The 15,781-nt window shown below is 43.6% G+C and overlaps 2 protein-coding genes across 2 annotated transcripts in view; one reads left to right on the forward strand and one right to left on the reverse strand.

Moving 5' to 3' along the window:
• PCNX2 (pecanex 2) overlaps nt 1–7,607 on the reverse strand; it is a 344,391-nt gene extending 336,784 nt beyond the window's left edge. Inside the window, exon 1 of the mRNA XM_063707871.1 lies at nt 7,475–7,607. The gene's annotated coding sequence lies outside the window, so the exon portion shown is untranslated. The remainder of the gene's footprint in view (nt 1–7,474) is intronic.
• Nucleotides 7,608–7,965: 358 nt separating this feature from the next.
• Nucleotides 7,966–15,781, forward strand: part of MAP3K21 (mitogen-activated protein kinase kinase kinase 21) — a 57,476-nt gene continuing 49,660 nt past the window's right edge. The window contains exon 1 of the mRNA XM_019031947.4: nt 7,966–9,091. Coding sequence (XP_018887492.4) covers nt 8,275–9,091 — 817 coding nt within the window. The 5' untranslated portion in view covers nt 7,966–8,274. The remainder of the gene's footprint in view (nt 9,092–15,781) is intronic.

A 15,781-nucleotide genomic window follows, 5' to 3' on the forward strand; every position in this document is an offset into this window, starting at 1 on the left:
AAAAACCTCAAAGAGTTTTTGTGTATGTGCTTCATAACTATCAATCACTTCTGTATTGGAAATTAAAACAGAGACATCTAAAATATTTATTTATAGCTTTATTTTAAAGATAACATTAATAATTCCATTACATGGTAACATTAAATACATTTTTAGAAATAATTCATTTTCCCCAAACTAAAACATATAGGTAAGTTGACTGGTATTGTTTCATATGTTCATAAATTTCTTTTATGCCTGGGTTAATAGAAGACAGCTGCATTGTCTTATATGTTTCTGCATTCAACGTGTTGCAATATATCATCCTGGCTGAAGTATATGGAGAAATTCTAGCCTCATAAAGATATGTACTTGCAAAAGGCAAAGCATTTTTTTAACTTTTTGTTTGGATGGAGTTGTAGGTTTACATGCAATTGTAAGAAATAATACAGAGGAATCCTAAAACTCTTCACCTGATTTTCTCCAATGGAATTATGCATAATTATTATGCAATAATTATGCAATAATCATGCATAATTACCATACAATATCACAACTAAGAAGTCAACATTGATAAAATCCAATGACTTTATTCAGATTTCACCAGTCCTACATACATTCGTGTGTATGTGTGTGTGTATTTAGTTCTATGTGATTTTATCACATATGCAGATTTATGTAACCATCATCACAGTCAAGACACAGTACAGTTCCATCCCACAGGTCTCTCATGCTACTGTTTTTATACCTGTTCCTTTCCTCCCTTTCTCCTTCCCCACCTCTCTAACTCTTGATAACCACTAATCTTTTCTAAGGCAGATGTATCTTTAACAGCCTTTTCAGGTAACCATGGATATTCTTTGATACCATAAAAAAGTAGTAGTCGCTTAAAGATTAGTTGCAGTGTGGAATGTGAAACCATTGTCAATGAACTTTTCTTTAATACACTTTGAATGGATCTTTTTGCATACTTTGGAGATACCAAAATGACATTGGTCGTTTGGAACATATTGGTTCTCTGAGCTATTTAGATTTTCCAAATGTTGTCACATCTCATTACCCAATATCAAAAATCTCATTAATTGATATCACTACCAATCTTATCAGGAAAGTCTTGTAAGTATTTGAAAAGTTGTTGAGCTCATATTAGCAGCTAAAAGCTTTCTAAAATCCTGGTTGTTGCTTGGAAGCTCAAATTTTAACACTGGTAACAAATACTGCCAGTGGTTTTCCACGGAATAAGAGATTCACTTTGTTCATTTTCAAGAAAATGTCTTCTTTTTTTTTTTTTTTTTTGAGATGGAGTCTCACTCTGTCGCCAGGCTGGAGTGCAGTGGCGCGATCTCTGCTCACTGCAAGCTCCGCCTCCGGGGTTCCCGCCATTCTCCTGCCTCAGCCTCCCGAGTAGCTGGAGCTATAGGTGAAATGTCTTCTTAATATCCAAGTCTGAATAATTATAATTTGTCTATCATTCTTTCAAGTAAAAATGGTGTTCCATTAAAAAAGCAGGTGAGATCAATGTACAACTCAAAGAATTACCCAAGTGCTTTTTCTTTCTTTCTTTTTATTTTTATTTTTTTGAGACAGCGTCTTGCTGTGTCACCCAGGCTGGAGTGCAGTGACGTGATCTCGGCCCACTGCAACCTCTGCCTCCCAGGCTCAAGTGATTCTGCTGCCTCAGCCTCCCAAGTAGCTGGGATTACAGGCGGGAGCCACCACGCCTGCCTAATTTTTGTATTTTTAGTAGGGATGGGGTGTCACCATTTTGGCCAGGCTGGTCTGGAACTCCTGACCTCAAGTGATCCGCCCACCTTGGCCTCCCAAAGTGCTGGGATTATAGGCATGAGCCACCACATCCGGTCAAGTGCTTTTTCTTTAAAATGTCATCATACTTGGGTGTGCAGAAATGCTTTATATGCATTTCTCATTTTGTCATATAGAATATTAATCACCTGTACTGAGGATTTGAGAGTAAATAAAATCGGTATTTTTTACTGCTTTGTCAGGGACATTTTAAAGTGAACCTGGCATTTTTCTTATACTGCATGTGCGTGACACTGAAGAATACTACAGTTTGAAGCCACTACCTTGGTTTGTGCAACTCATCCTTGCTTTTTGCATCATCAGTGCAAATGTCAACAGAGTGAATAAAAGCAAATAACATTTTCCTAGAATTAGGAAAACAGTTTTGACCTTGTAGACCCCCTGAAAAGATCTCAGGGGTCTCTCAGGGGCCTCGGATCACACTAAGAACTGCTGAGCTAAGATAATAAGCGAAGCAGTAATTAGTTAAAGATTCCCAAACAGAAGGTGGTTCTTAAGGGTTGATTCTTCTTTCAAGACCAGCATTGGAGAATCCAAATACATATATAAAGAGAGCAACCCCATACAGCCATTCCTTCTTTCCTGGACACTAACTTTTTGTCCTCTTTGTCTAATTCTTTTAAACTCTTTCCTTTTCTCATTCTTGCCACCATCTGTTTAAATATACATTTGCCACCTGATTTCTGTCTTAGCTCTCTGTTCTTGTGTTGCGATAGATGTCCTTGGTGGATTGTGCTGGGCTCGAAACAGCAGATGTGGTTACAGTACATGCCTATGAGTAGGGCACGACACCAGTGCTTTTCTCCAAATGCCAGATTTGGGGGGTTAAAAATAGCACCGAAGCAACAAATGATACATTTTAGGATAATCAAGCACAAGACAGACTCTCATCTGGGACAGTTTCCTGCTCAGAGGTACCAGATGGGGAACAGGTCCCAGATAATCACACTGGTCTGTGATCAAGGAGGAGGAATCTGAGTTGTGGTGTGGAGGGTTATAGACACTTGGCACTCCTCTTAGTACCAGGCGTTCGACTCAAGAGAGGGGTGAAGTCTACCTAACCCAGAAGATTCTGCAGACTGGATTCCTCTGGAACGTGATGAGATTTGTTTTGGCAGGCAGCAGAAGGGCAGAGCACAAAGAGGCAGCCAGTATGAATGAAACGGATATAGTTTCAGATGGACGTTCTAAGTCAAAGGCACCCCCACCCTGCCCCAGCACTTCCCCACCCTCGATCTCTGCATGACCCAAGAGCGAAGTTTGCTTCAGTACCTGACATGCTGCTTAGGACACTTCTTCCAAAATACGATTTCCTCTACCCTTCTTCGTCTTCCTGAGTTCCTGGTTCTCTCCCATTCCATCTTTATAATCAGTTGCCTCAGAGCAACACACCAATAAATTACCTTTTCTCTAAAACAATATTCCAGGTCATTACATATCATTAATGTCCACCTAGTTTCCCAAGCTCAAAGCCTGGGAAGAAGTATCTTGAACACTTCCCATAAACATCCACAATTCTAAAACCCAGGAAGCTCTGAAAATAAAAACCTGTTTTTGGAAGGTGGCACCAGAACTCATTTGGCATCAAAACTTGACTTGAAATGACATAAGGCTGTTTGTGGTGTTGATTTATCCCACTTGCTGAGAATATTCTTACATTTTAGGACAGAAATATTAATGTGTTTGATTATAGGGTGCTGCCTCATACCCCACTGGGGAAAGTGTTAATGTTTTTTTGTGTACTATCATACTAAAGTCCCCCAAATTCTAAAATCATCAGATGCTCAAGTCCCATATGTAAACTGGTATAGTATTTTCATATAACCTATGCACATCCTCCTGTATACAGGCATGCTTCAAATTATCGTGGTTTGCAGATACTGCATTTTTTACAAATTGAAGGTGTGTGGCAACACTCCAAGAGCAAGTCTCTTGGCGCCATCTTTTCCAACAGCATTTGCTCACTTTGTGTCTCTGTATCACATTTGGCAATTATCACAATATTTCAAACTATTTCATTACTATGATATGTGTTATGGTGATCTGTGATCAGTGATCTTTGATGTTACTAATTGTCATTGTTTTGGAGCACCACAAACCACACCTATATCAGACAGTGGACTTAATAAATGTGATAAATGGCTGGCTCCACTGACTGGCTATTCCCTGTCCCTTTCCCTTCTCCTCAGGCCTCCCTATTCTGAGACAGGACAATATTGAAATTAGGCCAATTAATAACTCTACAATGACCTCTAAGTGTTCAAGTGAAAGGAAAAGTCATACCTATCTCACTTTAAAGCAAAAGCTAGAAATGATTAAGCTTAGTGAGGAAGGCACGTGAAAAGCCAAGATAGGCTGAAAGCTAAGCCTCTTGCACCAGTTACCCAAGTCATGAATGCAAAAGTTCTTGAAGGAAATTAAAAGTGCTACTCCAATAAACACATGAATGATAAGAAAGACAAACAAGCTTATTGCTGATATGAAGAAAATTTTAGCAGTCTGGATAGAAGATCAAGCCAGCTACAACATTCCCTTAAGCCAAAGCCTAATCCAAAGCAAGGCCTTAACTCTCTTCAATTCTAGAAAGGCTGAGAGAGGTGAGAAAGTTAGAAAGCTAGTAGAGGTTGGCTTATGAGGTTTAAGGAAAGAAGTCATCTCAACGTAAAAGTGCACGGTGAAGCAGCAAGTGCTAATATAGAAGCTGCAACTAGTTATCCAGAACATCTAGCTAAGATAATTGATGAAGGTGGATACACTAAACAATAGATTTTCAATGCAGACAAAACAGTCTTCTATTGGAAGAAGATGCCATCTAGGACTTTCATAACTAGAGAGAAGTCCAGACCCGGCTTTAAAGGACAGGCTGACTCCCTTGTTAAGGACTAATGCAGCCAGTAACTAAGTTTAAACCAATGCTCATTTACTATTCTGAAAATCCTAGGGCCCTTAAGAATTATGCTAAATCTACTCTGCTTGTGCCATATCAATGGCACAACAAAGCCTGGATGACGGCACATCTGTTTACAGGATGGTTTACTGAAAAATTTTTTTTTTTTTTTTTTGAGACGGAGTCTTGCTCTGTTGCCCATGCTGGAGTGCACTGGCGTGATCTCGGCTCACTGCAACCTCCACCTCCCAGGTTCAAGTGATTCTCCTGACTCAGCCTACAGAGTAGCTGGGATTACAGGTGTGCACCACCACACCTGGCCAATTTTTGTATTTTTAATAGAGATTGTTGGCCAGGCTGGTCTCAAACTCCTGACCTCAGGTGATCTGCCCACCTCGGCCTCCCAAAGTGCTGGGATTACAGGTGTGAGCCACCACGCCTGGCCAGTTTATTGAATATTTTAAGCCCACTGTTAAGAGCTATTGCTCAGAAAAAAATGATTCTTTTCAAAATATTACTACTCATTGACAATGCATCTGGTCACCCAAGAGCTCTGCTAGAGATGCACAAGGAGATGAATGTTGTTTCCATGCCTGCTAACACAACACCCGTTCAGTAACCCATGGATTACAAAGTCACTTTGACTTTTAAGTCTTATTATTTAAGAAATACATTTTGTAAGGCCATAGGTGCCAAAGATAGCAATTGCTCTGCTATGAGATATGGGCAAGGTAAATAGGATTCACCATTCTAGATGCCATTAAACACACTCATAATTCATGGGAGGAGATCAAAATATCAACATTAACAGGAGTTTGGAAGAAGTTGATTCTAACCCTCGTGAACGACTGAGAAGTTCACGACTTCAGTGGAGAAAGGAACTACAGATGTGGTGAAAATAGCAAGAGAATTGGAATTAGACGTGGAGACTGAGGCCAGGCACGATGGCTCACACCTGTAATCCCAGCACTTTGGGAGGCCGAGGCGGGCGGATCACGAAGTCGGGAGATCGAGACCATCCTGGCTAACACAGTGAAACCCTGTCTCTACTAAAAATACAAAAAAAAAAAAAAAAAAAAAAAAAATTAGCTGGGAGTGGTGGTGGGTGCCTGTAGTCCCAGCTACTCGGGAGGCTGAGGCAGGAGAATGCCGTGAACCCGGGAGGCGGAACTTGCAGTGAGCCGAGAAGTGGAGACTGAAAATGTGACTGAATTGCTACAATCTCATGATCAAACTTGAACAGATGAGGAGTGGAGTTGCTTCTTATGGAGAGGCAAAAAAAGTAGTTTCTTGAGACGGAATCTACTCCCAGAGGAGATGCTATGAACACTTTGAAACGACAAAAAGGATTTTGAATATCACAAACTCGGTTGGTAAAATAGCAGCAGGGTTTGAGAAGGATCACTCCAATTTTGAAAATAGTTCTATTGTTGTTAAAATGGTATCAAACAGCTTCCCATGCTACAGAGAAGTCTTTTGTGAAAGGTAAAGTCAATCCATGTGACAAACTTCATAGTTGCCTTAAGAATTTGCCATAGCCACTCCAACTTTTAGCAACCACTGCCTTGACCAGTCAGCAGCTATCAACATAGAGGCAAGACCTCTGCCAGCTAAAAGATTATGACTTGCTGAAGGTTCAGATGATCATTAGCACATTTTACCTATAAAGTACTTAAAATTAAGGTATAAACATTCTTTAGACACAGTGCTATTGCACACTTTATACACTACAGTATACTGGAAACATAACTTGTATATATATGCACTGGGAAATCAAAAAATTCATGTCACTTGCTTTATTGCAGTGATCTGGAACCATACTTGCAGTATCTCCAAAGTATGCCCATACTTTAAATAGTTAGATTACTTATAATACCTAATATAATGTAAATGCTCTATAAATAGTTGTTATGTTGTATTTTATTTGTATTATTTGTACTGTTATTTTTTGGGTGTTTAAAAAACATTTTTAACCAGCTGTTGGTTGATTCTGTGGATGCAGAAGACCCACTGTAAAACTATTAACTCATTTAGTCTTCCTAAAAACCCTAAAAAGTAGGTGCTATTTATTATATTCCCATTTTAAAGATGAGAAAACTGAGTCATAGAGAAATAAACTTGCTCAAGGTCACACAGCCAATAAATAGTTTGATCTGAGAGACAAAGAAAGCTGAAAAGACAATAAATTTATCTTTATGTAACTCAGAATGTTACTGTATGTCCTATCCTCATAATATCTAAAATTGTCCCTCCTGTTATTGGAAGTACAGGATCCACACGTTAGGAAACTCTGGCCTACTACAGGATAATCTAATATTTTAGAATTTTAATAATTAAACTCTTCTATCTTTTTAGCCTCATCACCTGCCACAGTAACCTGCCAACGTCTGGCACCCAGCCATTGCCAATGCTTCCTAAACCCAAACCTGTGGGTTTCCAGGGAGACTGGGGCATTTTCCATCTGAGTAGACAGTAAAAATAAGCAAGGGATTTACCATCATGGAGCTTCTGGGACTATACTGACCACGGGTCACTCTGCGCTGCGATCTGTAACCTAGTCAGTTCTGAGATGCACGGTGGCTCAAACGCACTTAGCATGGTGACTTGCCACACGCACTGGCCCAGGTCTGGCACCGCGCTACAATTTCTTCTGTAGCCCGTTCTGAGATTCTGTCACTCTCCCTGAACTGCAACTCCCTCTCTTCCCGCCACACCCTAAAGCCCCACATCTTCTCAACCCTCTCCCACCGCTTCTTGGAGAAGCGTCCCCTCCCTCAGTCTTACCTTTGGCTTAATTTAAACTCTCCCGAAAATTTATAGCGGATGACGGCCGATCCCGCCTCCCAGACCATGTGGGCGCGGCTCACCATTGCTCCGGAGCACCTGCGGCGGGGGCGGGGTGGGACCAGCCAGGCGGGCCCAGGGGGCGGGCCCGGCCCAAGGTGGTGGGGGACAGGCCCGGGCGCCAGGGGCGGGACGAGGCTCTGGGGACTGGCACAGAAAAGGGAAGTGAACCTGGCGAGGGCGGGGCGGGATGGTGCAGTTGGTGGGGAAGGGTGGGGCGAACCTAGGAAGGCGGGCCCATAGGGCGGGCGCAGACTGGGCGCCCGGGGCGGGTCAAGGAGGGCGGAATGAACCTGGAGAGGGCGGGGCGGCTGGGGGAGGGGCGGGAAGGCCCTGGGGACTGGCCTAAGGGGCGGGCCCGGGGGGGTGGGGGGCGGTGCGGAATGGAGCCGGAGGGGGCGGGGCGGCCCTGGCGCGGCTAGGGTAGGGTGGGGCGTCCCAGGCTCTGGCTAAGGAGCGCGCGGCGGGCGGGCCGGCCGCAGGGCCTGGGCACAACCATGGTGGGACGTCGCCCGCGGCTGCGGGGACTGCTGCGGCAGCAGAGGCGGCTGGCCAGGAACGCGGGCCGAGGCTGGGCCCTTTGGGCAGCTAGCCCGTGATCTCTGCCGTCACCGATCGCGATTCCTCCCCCCTCGCCTTCCCCCGGCGCCGACGGCCACACCGCCGGACGATGCGCGCCCGCGGCCGCCCGGGAGGCTGAGCCCAGCTTCCCGCTCCGCCTTCCCCGCACAGCTGCCCCCATGGCTTTGCCGGGCGCCGCGGGCGCGGCCGACACCCCGGTGTCCTCGGCCGGGGGAGCCCCCGGCGGCTCAGCGTCCTCGTCGTCCACCTCCTCGGGAGGCTCGGCCTCGGCGGGCGCGGGGCTGTGGGCCGCGCTCTATGACTACGAGGCTCGCGGCGAGGACGAGCTGAGCCTGCGGCGCGGCCAGCTGGTGGAGGTGCTGTCGCAGGACGCCGCCGTGTCGGGCGACGAGGGCTGGTGGGCAGGCCAGGTGCAGCGGCGCCTCGGCATCTTCCCCGCCAACTACGTGGCTCCCTGCCGCCCGGCCGCCAGCCCCGCGCAGCCGCCCGCGCAGCCGCCCCCGCGGCCCAGCTCCCCGGTACACGTCGCCTTCGAGCGGCTGGAGCTGAAGGAGCTCATCGGCGCGGGGGGCTTCGGGCAGGTGTACCGCGCCACCTGGCAGGGCCAGGAGGTGGCCGTGAAGGCGGCGCGCCAGGACCCGGAGCAGGACGCGGCGGCGGCGGCCGAGAGCGTGCGGCGCGAGGCTCGGCTCTTCGCCATGCTGCGGCACCCCAACATCATCGAGCTGCGCGGCGTGTGCCTGCAGCAGCCGCACCTCTGCCTGGTGCTGGAGTTCGCCCGCGGCGGAGCGCTCAACCGCGCGCTGGCCGCTGCCAACGCCGCCCCGGACCCGCGCACGCCCGGCCCCCGCCGCGCGCGCCGCATCCCTCCGCACGTGCTGGTCAACTGGGCCGTGCAGATAGCGCGGGGCATGCTCTACCTGCATGAGGAGGCCTTCGTGCCCATCCTGCACCGGGACCTCAAGTCCAGCAACAGTAAGTAGGGCCAGAGGGAGGTGGGGGAAGACTACCTCCGTGCCGGCCCAGGCGGGCTCCACAGGACATAGCAACAGATGGAAAGAGGTGGGAGTCAGCCTTAGGGCGCCAGCAGCAACTCATGCCCAGGCCTTCAGGGCTCGGAAGTCCAGCTAGTCCTTGGTTACTTGCTTTGGGGCTGGTGACACGCTTAACCTTGACTTGCCTTTGGGTGCTTTTTAAAAAAGTTCAGACCAGACTTGCTTGTAGAGGAAACATTTGTAAAATACCTGGATCTCCTAGAAACCTCAGGGGGCAGTCTGGCCTTTCAATACCAGAGGTGATTCATCTGGGTAGGACTTTGCAAACCGAGGCCTTCTGCAGATTATATGGAACCCATGACCGTCTTCACCCGGTGGTCTTCATCAAAGTCCCCGAATGCACTCGGGGACGTCAACTTTACAAGTGCTGTATTGAGGTTGCTGTTTGCCTATTCAAAATATGACTTTATGTCTCTTACCTTTTCCAAAGACTGTTTTCATTCAAATGTCTCTCTATGGGCCAGGCGCGGTGGCTCATACCTGTAATCCCAGCACTTTGGGAGGCCGAGGCGGGCGGATCACCTGAGGTTAGGAGTTTGAGACCAGCCTGGTCAACATGGCGAAACCCTGTCTCTACTAAAAATACAAAAATTAGCCCGGCGTAGTGGCAGGCGCCTGTAATCCCAGCTACTCGGGAGGCGGAGGCATGAGAATCACTTGAACCCGGGAGGCGGAAGTTGCAGTGAGCCAAGATCGCGCGCCACTGCACTCCAGCCTAGGAGATAGAGTGAGACTCTGTCTCAAAAAAAAAAAAAAAAAAAAAGTGTCTCTACGTGAAATATGATTTTATTATTGGTTCAATGGCTTCTTTTCTCCAGACAAGAGGCACTGGTGTGCACCGTAATGCACTTTTGGGTTAATAACAAGTGCATTGTCCTTGCACAGGTACTTGAAACCTTGAAGACCTGGCCAGTGTCATTGACTTTGTTTATAAATCGGGGTGGATTTTCCAGATGTCAATAAAGAACTGACAAATGACTTAAATGCAAATCCTATGAAACTTTGCTGTATAAAAGAGCATATAGAATTGCTGTTTGATGTTGGTTCTTTAATATTGAAGATCGCTTCATATTCTTAGAATGAGATGAAATCCCAGGGAAGGTTAAAGGATGCAGCCAGACCTGGCATTGGCCTACAACAGCTGGAGGTCTTTCAATCCTGTGAAACCTGCTAGGATAGGAGCTAGCTCAAGTGAAAACATTGTCCCGAAAGAAGAGTGACAAGAAGAAATTTACTTGAAAATTACTAATGTAGCATTTTCACTGGGAATTGTAAATAATTGGAATGTTGTAGCTAAGCATAAGCATTAGGTTTTATTTCATGATCCTCCTTCCCCCCAAGTCTCTCTATAATTTAGATTGCATCTGCTTAGGCGATGAGAGCAAAGTCTAACGAAATATGTTGTTAGTGGTAGTGGTGTATTCTTAGTACTTTGACAGACCACATGAAGGACTATAGGATTGCTTGCTTTTGAACTGTGTTACAGTAAAAACAGAGTGCAATTTCCTAAAATATACTTTTCTTTCGATAATATATATATTTTTTTCAATAAAAGAAATGTCTGACCAGGTGCTGCCATAGAATGGGTGACTTGTCCATGTGTTCCATAAGCCCTATTTCCAGTGGTGTCCTGAAAGCCTGTGTCTGTTAGGAGTTTTCTGCAGAACCAGGTATTTTAAGGACATCAACAGCACCATTCATTCTTTCCCCTGCCTCTTGGCAGTGGCAGCAACTCTGTGACAACACAGAACCCAACATTCTGCAAATGTATCCAAATCATCAACACAAGCAAACACCTGGGTTGTACTGGTCCTTAGGCTAAAAAGTTAAAGGGCCTATAGCTATTACTTTTACACTGTACTTAGTTTTGTTTGGTTGCAATACTTTTCAAAGTTCATACAACACAGGGTAGAGAATGTTTGCTAGTGTTTTTAAAGCATGTTTTAAAGGATGTTTATCCATTCCTATGGGTTAATCCATAGGATTTATGGATTAATGAACAATCCATAGCAATTATTGCAAATAGTAAATTTTTATAAAGTTTTATAAACTTTTATAAAATATAAATGTTTAAAGAACTCCTAATATTATTAAATGGTAAAAAGAAATAACACGACCCTGGAATAATAACTATGGCCGAACAGTTTTTACTGACACCAGAAAAACTTGCATAGTGGAGTATAGACTACTGTGTATTCCGTAGATATTACATAATTTGATGGTGATTACATGCTGCTACTTAGTTTTTGAAAGACTTTTCAGTCTCAGAATAAATTGCCAAACTTCCCGGAGTATTTTAATTTCTATAATTGTCAGGTAGGATTCCCTTTGCTTTAAATTGTTGCACTCTTAGACTTAATTAGCTAGTCACTAGCCTGGCCAAGTATTTGTTACAATATGACCATTATCATAGTTATTTAATTACTATCAAGTGAAAAGTTTGACTGGGGTCTAGAATGTGCAAACCATGGTACCTCACACATGGTCTTTATCCTGAATGTCTGATTTTATTTGTTCAATGAATAAATGCAGATTTGAAATTCTCTGCTGATATATGAAGCTATGACTTCTTGTTTAGACTTTTGAGTATAACAGATACTCTATTGCAGTATGTTTTGTTTGATTTTATTGGATATTTGCTAATGGTGGTAGTGAGTTAGTGATAACGTAAACAAGGTTTTAAAAAATCAATATTGAATTTTATTTTCACTCCGAAATGTACTCATGTACCAAAGAGCTAATAGAAGACTACTTGGAGCCAGTTCAGTGGAAATTACTGTTTTAAACAAATATTTAAATTTGTCTAGAGAATATGTTACTCTTGACAGATTTTCTTTTATCTTTTCTAGTAGATCTTCTCAAGTTTTATCATATCTTGTGAGGGAATGTCTATGTCTAGATAATAGCTGATATGTTGTGAATGATATAAACAACTTTGTCCCTTTTCTAACAGGTAGCAACAGGTTGAAAGTTGTGCCAAGTTAGCAAGCTTTAAGCAACATTTATGTTTTAAATAAATACTAGGCCCTGTAACTCCCTCCTGGATGCAAAATAAGTAGAAAATACTTTATATAAGTCTACCTATAGGCACCCCCCAGAGAACAATACAAGGCAACTTTGAGTTACTGTGAAAATCGCCAGTGTTATACGCATTTACAGAAGAGAGAAACATTGTGGAGAGCTGGAACTCATTCAACACTGTTGGAATGCCCACCCTGTGCCAGTCACTTCTGGGCCTCAGGGACACTGGCAAGCCAGACATCAATGACAACAAATCTGCCATCATAGAGCTTAGTCTAACGGGGAAGATAGATGGCAGTCACGTAATAACAAATAGATTAGAAAGTGCCGTCAAGAAAATTAAGCATGGTAAGGGGTGGAGAGTGGTAGAGTGGAGGATGGGGGTGCTGTTTCACACAGGGCCTCTCCAGGGAAGGCGCTCCGAGGAAGGACCACGAATTCGTCAAGCAAAGACCCAGGCAAAGGAAAGAGGAAGCAAAAATGAGCCTTCCATATTGGAGGCCTAAGGAGAAGGCTGGTGAGGAGAGGCCTGCGTGGGGCAGGCCTGGCAGGCCTCCCTCTGCTGTGCACATGGAGGTTTCACTTGGAGTGATGGCACTGGCTTCTGTGAAGAACGGACTGCAGTGGGCTCAAGTGATGGCTTTCAAGGTTGTCTATATGAGAGGAGGCACCGACTCTGCCCAGAGTGGTAGCAGTGGAAGTAGTTTGCAGGGAGGTTACCAGGGGGCAGTGAAGATAAAATGCTGCAATATAAGAATTACTAAGGATGGTTTGAAATATTAGAATTTTGTTTAAGAGTTTTATTTATCAAATTGCAGAAGTGCAAGATTGAAATAAGATTATGTGGTATCATGTATGGTTTCCTTTTTCTTTTTGTGATATTGCTTATTGTGTTCTATTTTTTTTTTTTCTTAAGAGGAAATAAACTTCCCATGGGGAACTGAGCCACAAATTATGGTAGCTACTTACTTTTATACTTTTTATGTCAGTGATTAAGCATTTATTATCTCAATTTTTTTAGTCTTTTAGGAATAATTATTATCTATCTACAGTATTATTTACAACTACAACTACATCTACAATAGTTGTATTTATTATGAAATGCCATTTGGAGCTCTTACTATGACAAACTGCAAAAGGAATATAAATTTTATTTTAGCTTTTTTCATTAGTACTGTGTAAATAAAAGAACTATCTGAGAAAATTATGGAAAATGTAATCTCCAAATAAGATGTTTAAATAGCTCATCAGAGTGATTTGGGGAAGCTACTAATTTCACTATTATCAGTTATAAGACATAAGTTCCTTCTCTCTTCTGTTCTTATACTCAGGACACGTAGCTTCATGCTATAGCTGCTTCCTGTTCCAGGAGGCACAGAGAAGTCAGTCCAGATGTCCCAATGGTAACTGAGATCTACATCTGCTTTTGAAACAAAGTTAGTGAAAGGTTAGACTTTTAGAAGAATAGCAATCACAAAAGAGTTACCACATCTTCCCCCATCATTTTCATGTTTGCATATTAAAAAGTAAGTAGCTGGCCAGGTGTAGTGGCTCATACCTATCTATCATCCTGGCACTTTGGGAGGCCAAGGTGGGAGGATCGCTTGAGCCCAGGAGTTTGAGACCAGCTTGGGGAACATGGTGAGACCCTGGACTACAAATATTAAAATTAAAAAAAAAAAATAGGCAATGTCTTATTTTTTTTGTAGTTGTGAGGGGTATAGCTAGTTAGTTCTGAATTATGCAAAGTATCCGTATTTGATCAGTTTTGTAATCATTATCAAGTATATCAAAGCAGGGTAAAGGAGACAGAGGAAGGTATTTATCTGCTCTACCCATTTAAGAAGGTCATTTGTAAGCCCTGCTTTTTCACACTAGCATTTAAGTGCTAAACCTACCAGAATAGTGCAGCTAAGGGAAAGAGCATTGGCTTTTTTGTGTGTGTTTTTGTTTTTTTGAGACGGAGTCTCGCTCTGTCCCCAGGCTGGAGTGCAGTGGCACGATCTTGGCTCACTGCAAGCTCCGTCTCCCGGGTTCACGCCATTCTCCTGCCTCAGCCTCCCGAGTAGCTGGGACTACAGGCGCCCGCCACCATGCCCAGCTAATTTTTTTTGTATTTTTAGTAGAGATGGGGTTTCACCGTGTTAGCCAGGATGGTCTCGATCTCCTGACCTCGTGATCCGTCCGCCTCGGCCGCCCAAAGTACTGGGGTTACAGGTGTGAGCCACCGTGCCTGGCCTTTTTTTTTTTTTTTTTTTTTTTAATACAAGGTCTTGCTGTGTAGCCCAGGCTGGTCTCAAACTCCTGGACTCAAGCCATCATCTTTCCTCCTCAGCCTCCCAAAGTGCTGGGATTACATGTAAGAGACACCACCTCTGGCTCTATCTAGCATTGCCTTTAAAGTCAGTCAGATCTGGATTTGAATATCAGTGTCCTCATTTACTAGGTGTGTGACCTTGAGCAAGTTATATAACTTCATTGAGATTGATTGTCTTGATTTCTGATACTGTATTCGTTTCTTGGGAGATTTGTCAGAAGTCCTGTAGGGAAAATCCGTTTAATGTTTCTTAACCCATTAAAGCCAATTAGGTAAATACTGGCATAAAAACATATGGCTTTTTCAGGGAACAATGAGTAGTTAGGTGTAACTAGAATGAAAAGTGGAGAAAGGGTTTTTTTTGGGGGGAAGGAAACAGGCATTTCACATGTGGTCAGGCAGTGAGTGCCATGGATGCCATGCTAAGATGTGTGGACTATTTAAGAGGCAAGGGAGAGCCATTGATGGTTATTGAGGAGTAGTGTAGTATGATCTGCTGCAAGAAAACACATCTACAGAGAGAGAAACATAAGCTTGCGGTCATTGCTTTATGACTGTACTATCATAGATTGTCAGAATGGCAATAATAAAAACTAAAATAATTTACTTAGACATTGGTTTGACCACATTGTTTATCATTTACAATTCAAGCCTAGTTTTTAGCATCACAATTTGTTTACTGAATTAATTTAGACTACATTTTCTCTCTGATTTCTTTTTTTTTTTTTATTATACTTTAAGTTCTAGGGTACATGTGCACAGTGTGCAGGTTTGTTACATTTCTAACTACTTCCAAAATTGGAAAATATTCTCTAGCTTTACCGTGTCAGGCTGATGATCTTAACTCCAAATGTTAATGACTGTCCCCAAACTCTCTGAGGCTCCCCAAACCCTCTGAGGCAATCCAGGGCTCCCGAAAAATAGAAGCACCCCAATGAAGGAATTTTAATGGGCAGAGGGTTTTGTGGGGGACCTGGGAGAGCTGTGATGGCTTTATTTTGGAGCCTGAAACTTAAATTTGTGCAGTTGACCCCTTAGCAGTGTGAATTTAGTTTTTAAAATTCATCTTCTCCAAATATTGCTTCATGTTGAGTGCTTTTAACTAAATAATAGTATTAATAATTGCAAAACCACAATTACTTGTACACCAACCTGATAGTAACAGGATGAGTTTTTAACATTTATTTAGGGCATATTAGATGCCGAGCACTACTCACAATTTATCCTCATTTATTTGTCACTACAACCTTTCGAGGTGGCACTCTAATTATC

The sequence above is a fragment of the Gorilla gorilla genome, chromosome 1, assembly GCF_029281585.2.
Source record: "Gorilla gorilla gorilla isolate KB3781 chromosome 1, NHGRI_mGorGor1-v2.1_pri, whole genome shotgun sequence".
NCBI lineage: Eukaryota > Metazoa > Chordata > Mammalia > Primates > Hominidae > Gorilla > Gorilla gorilla.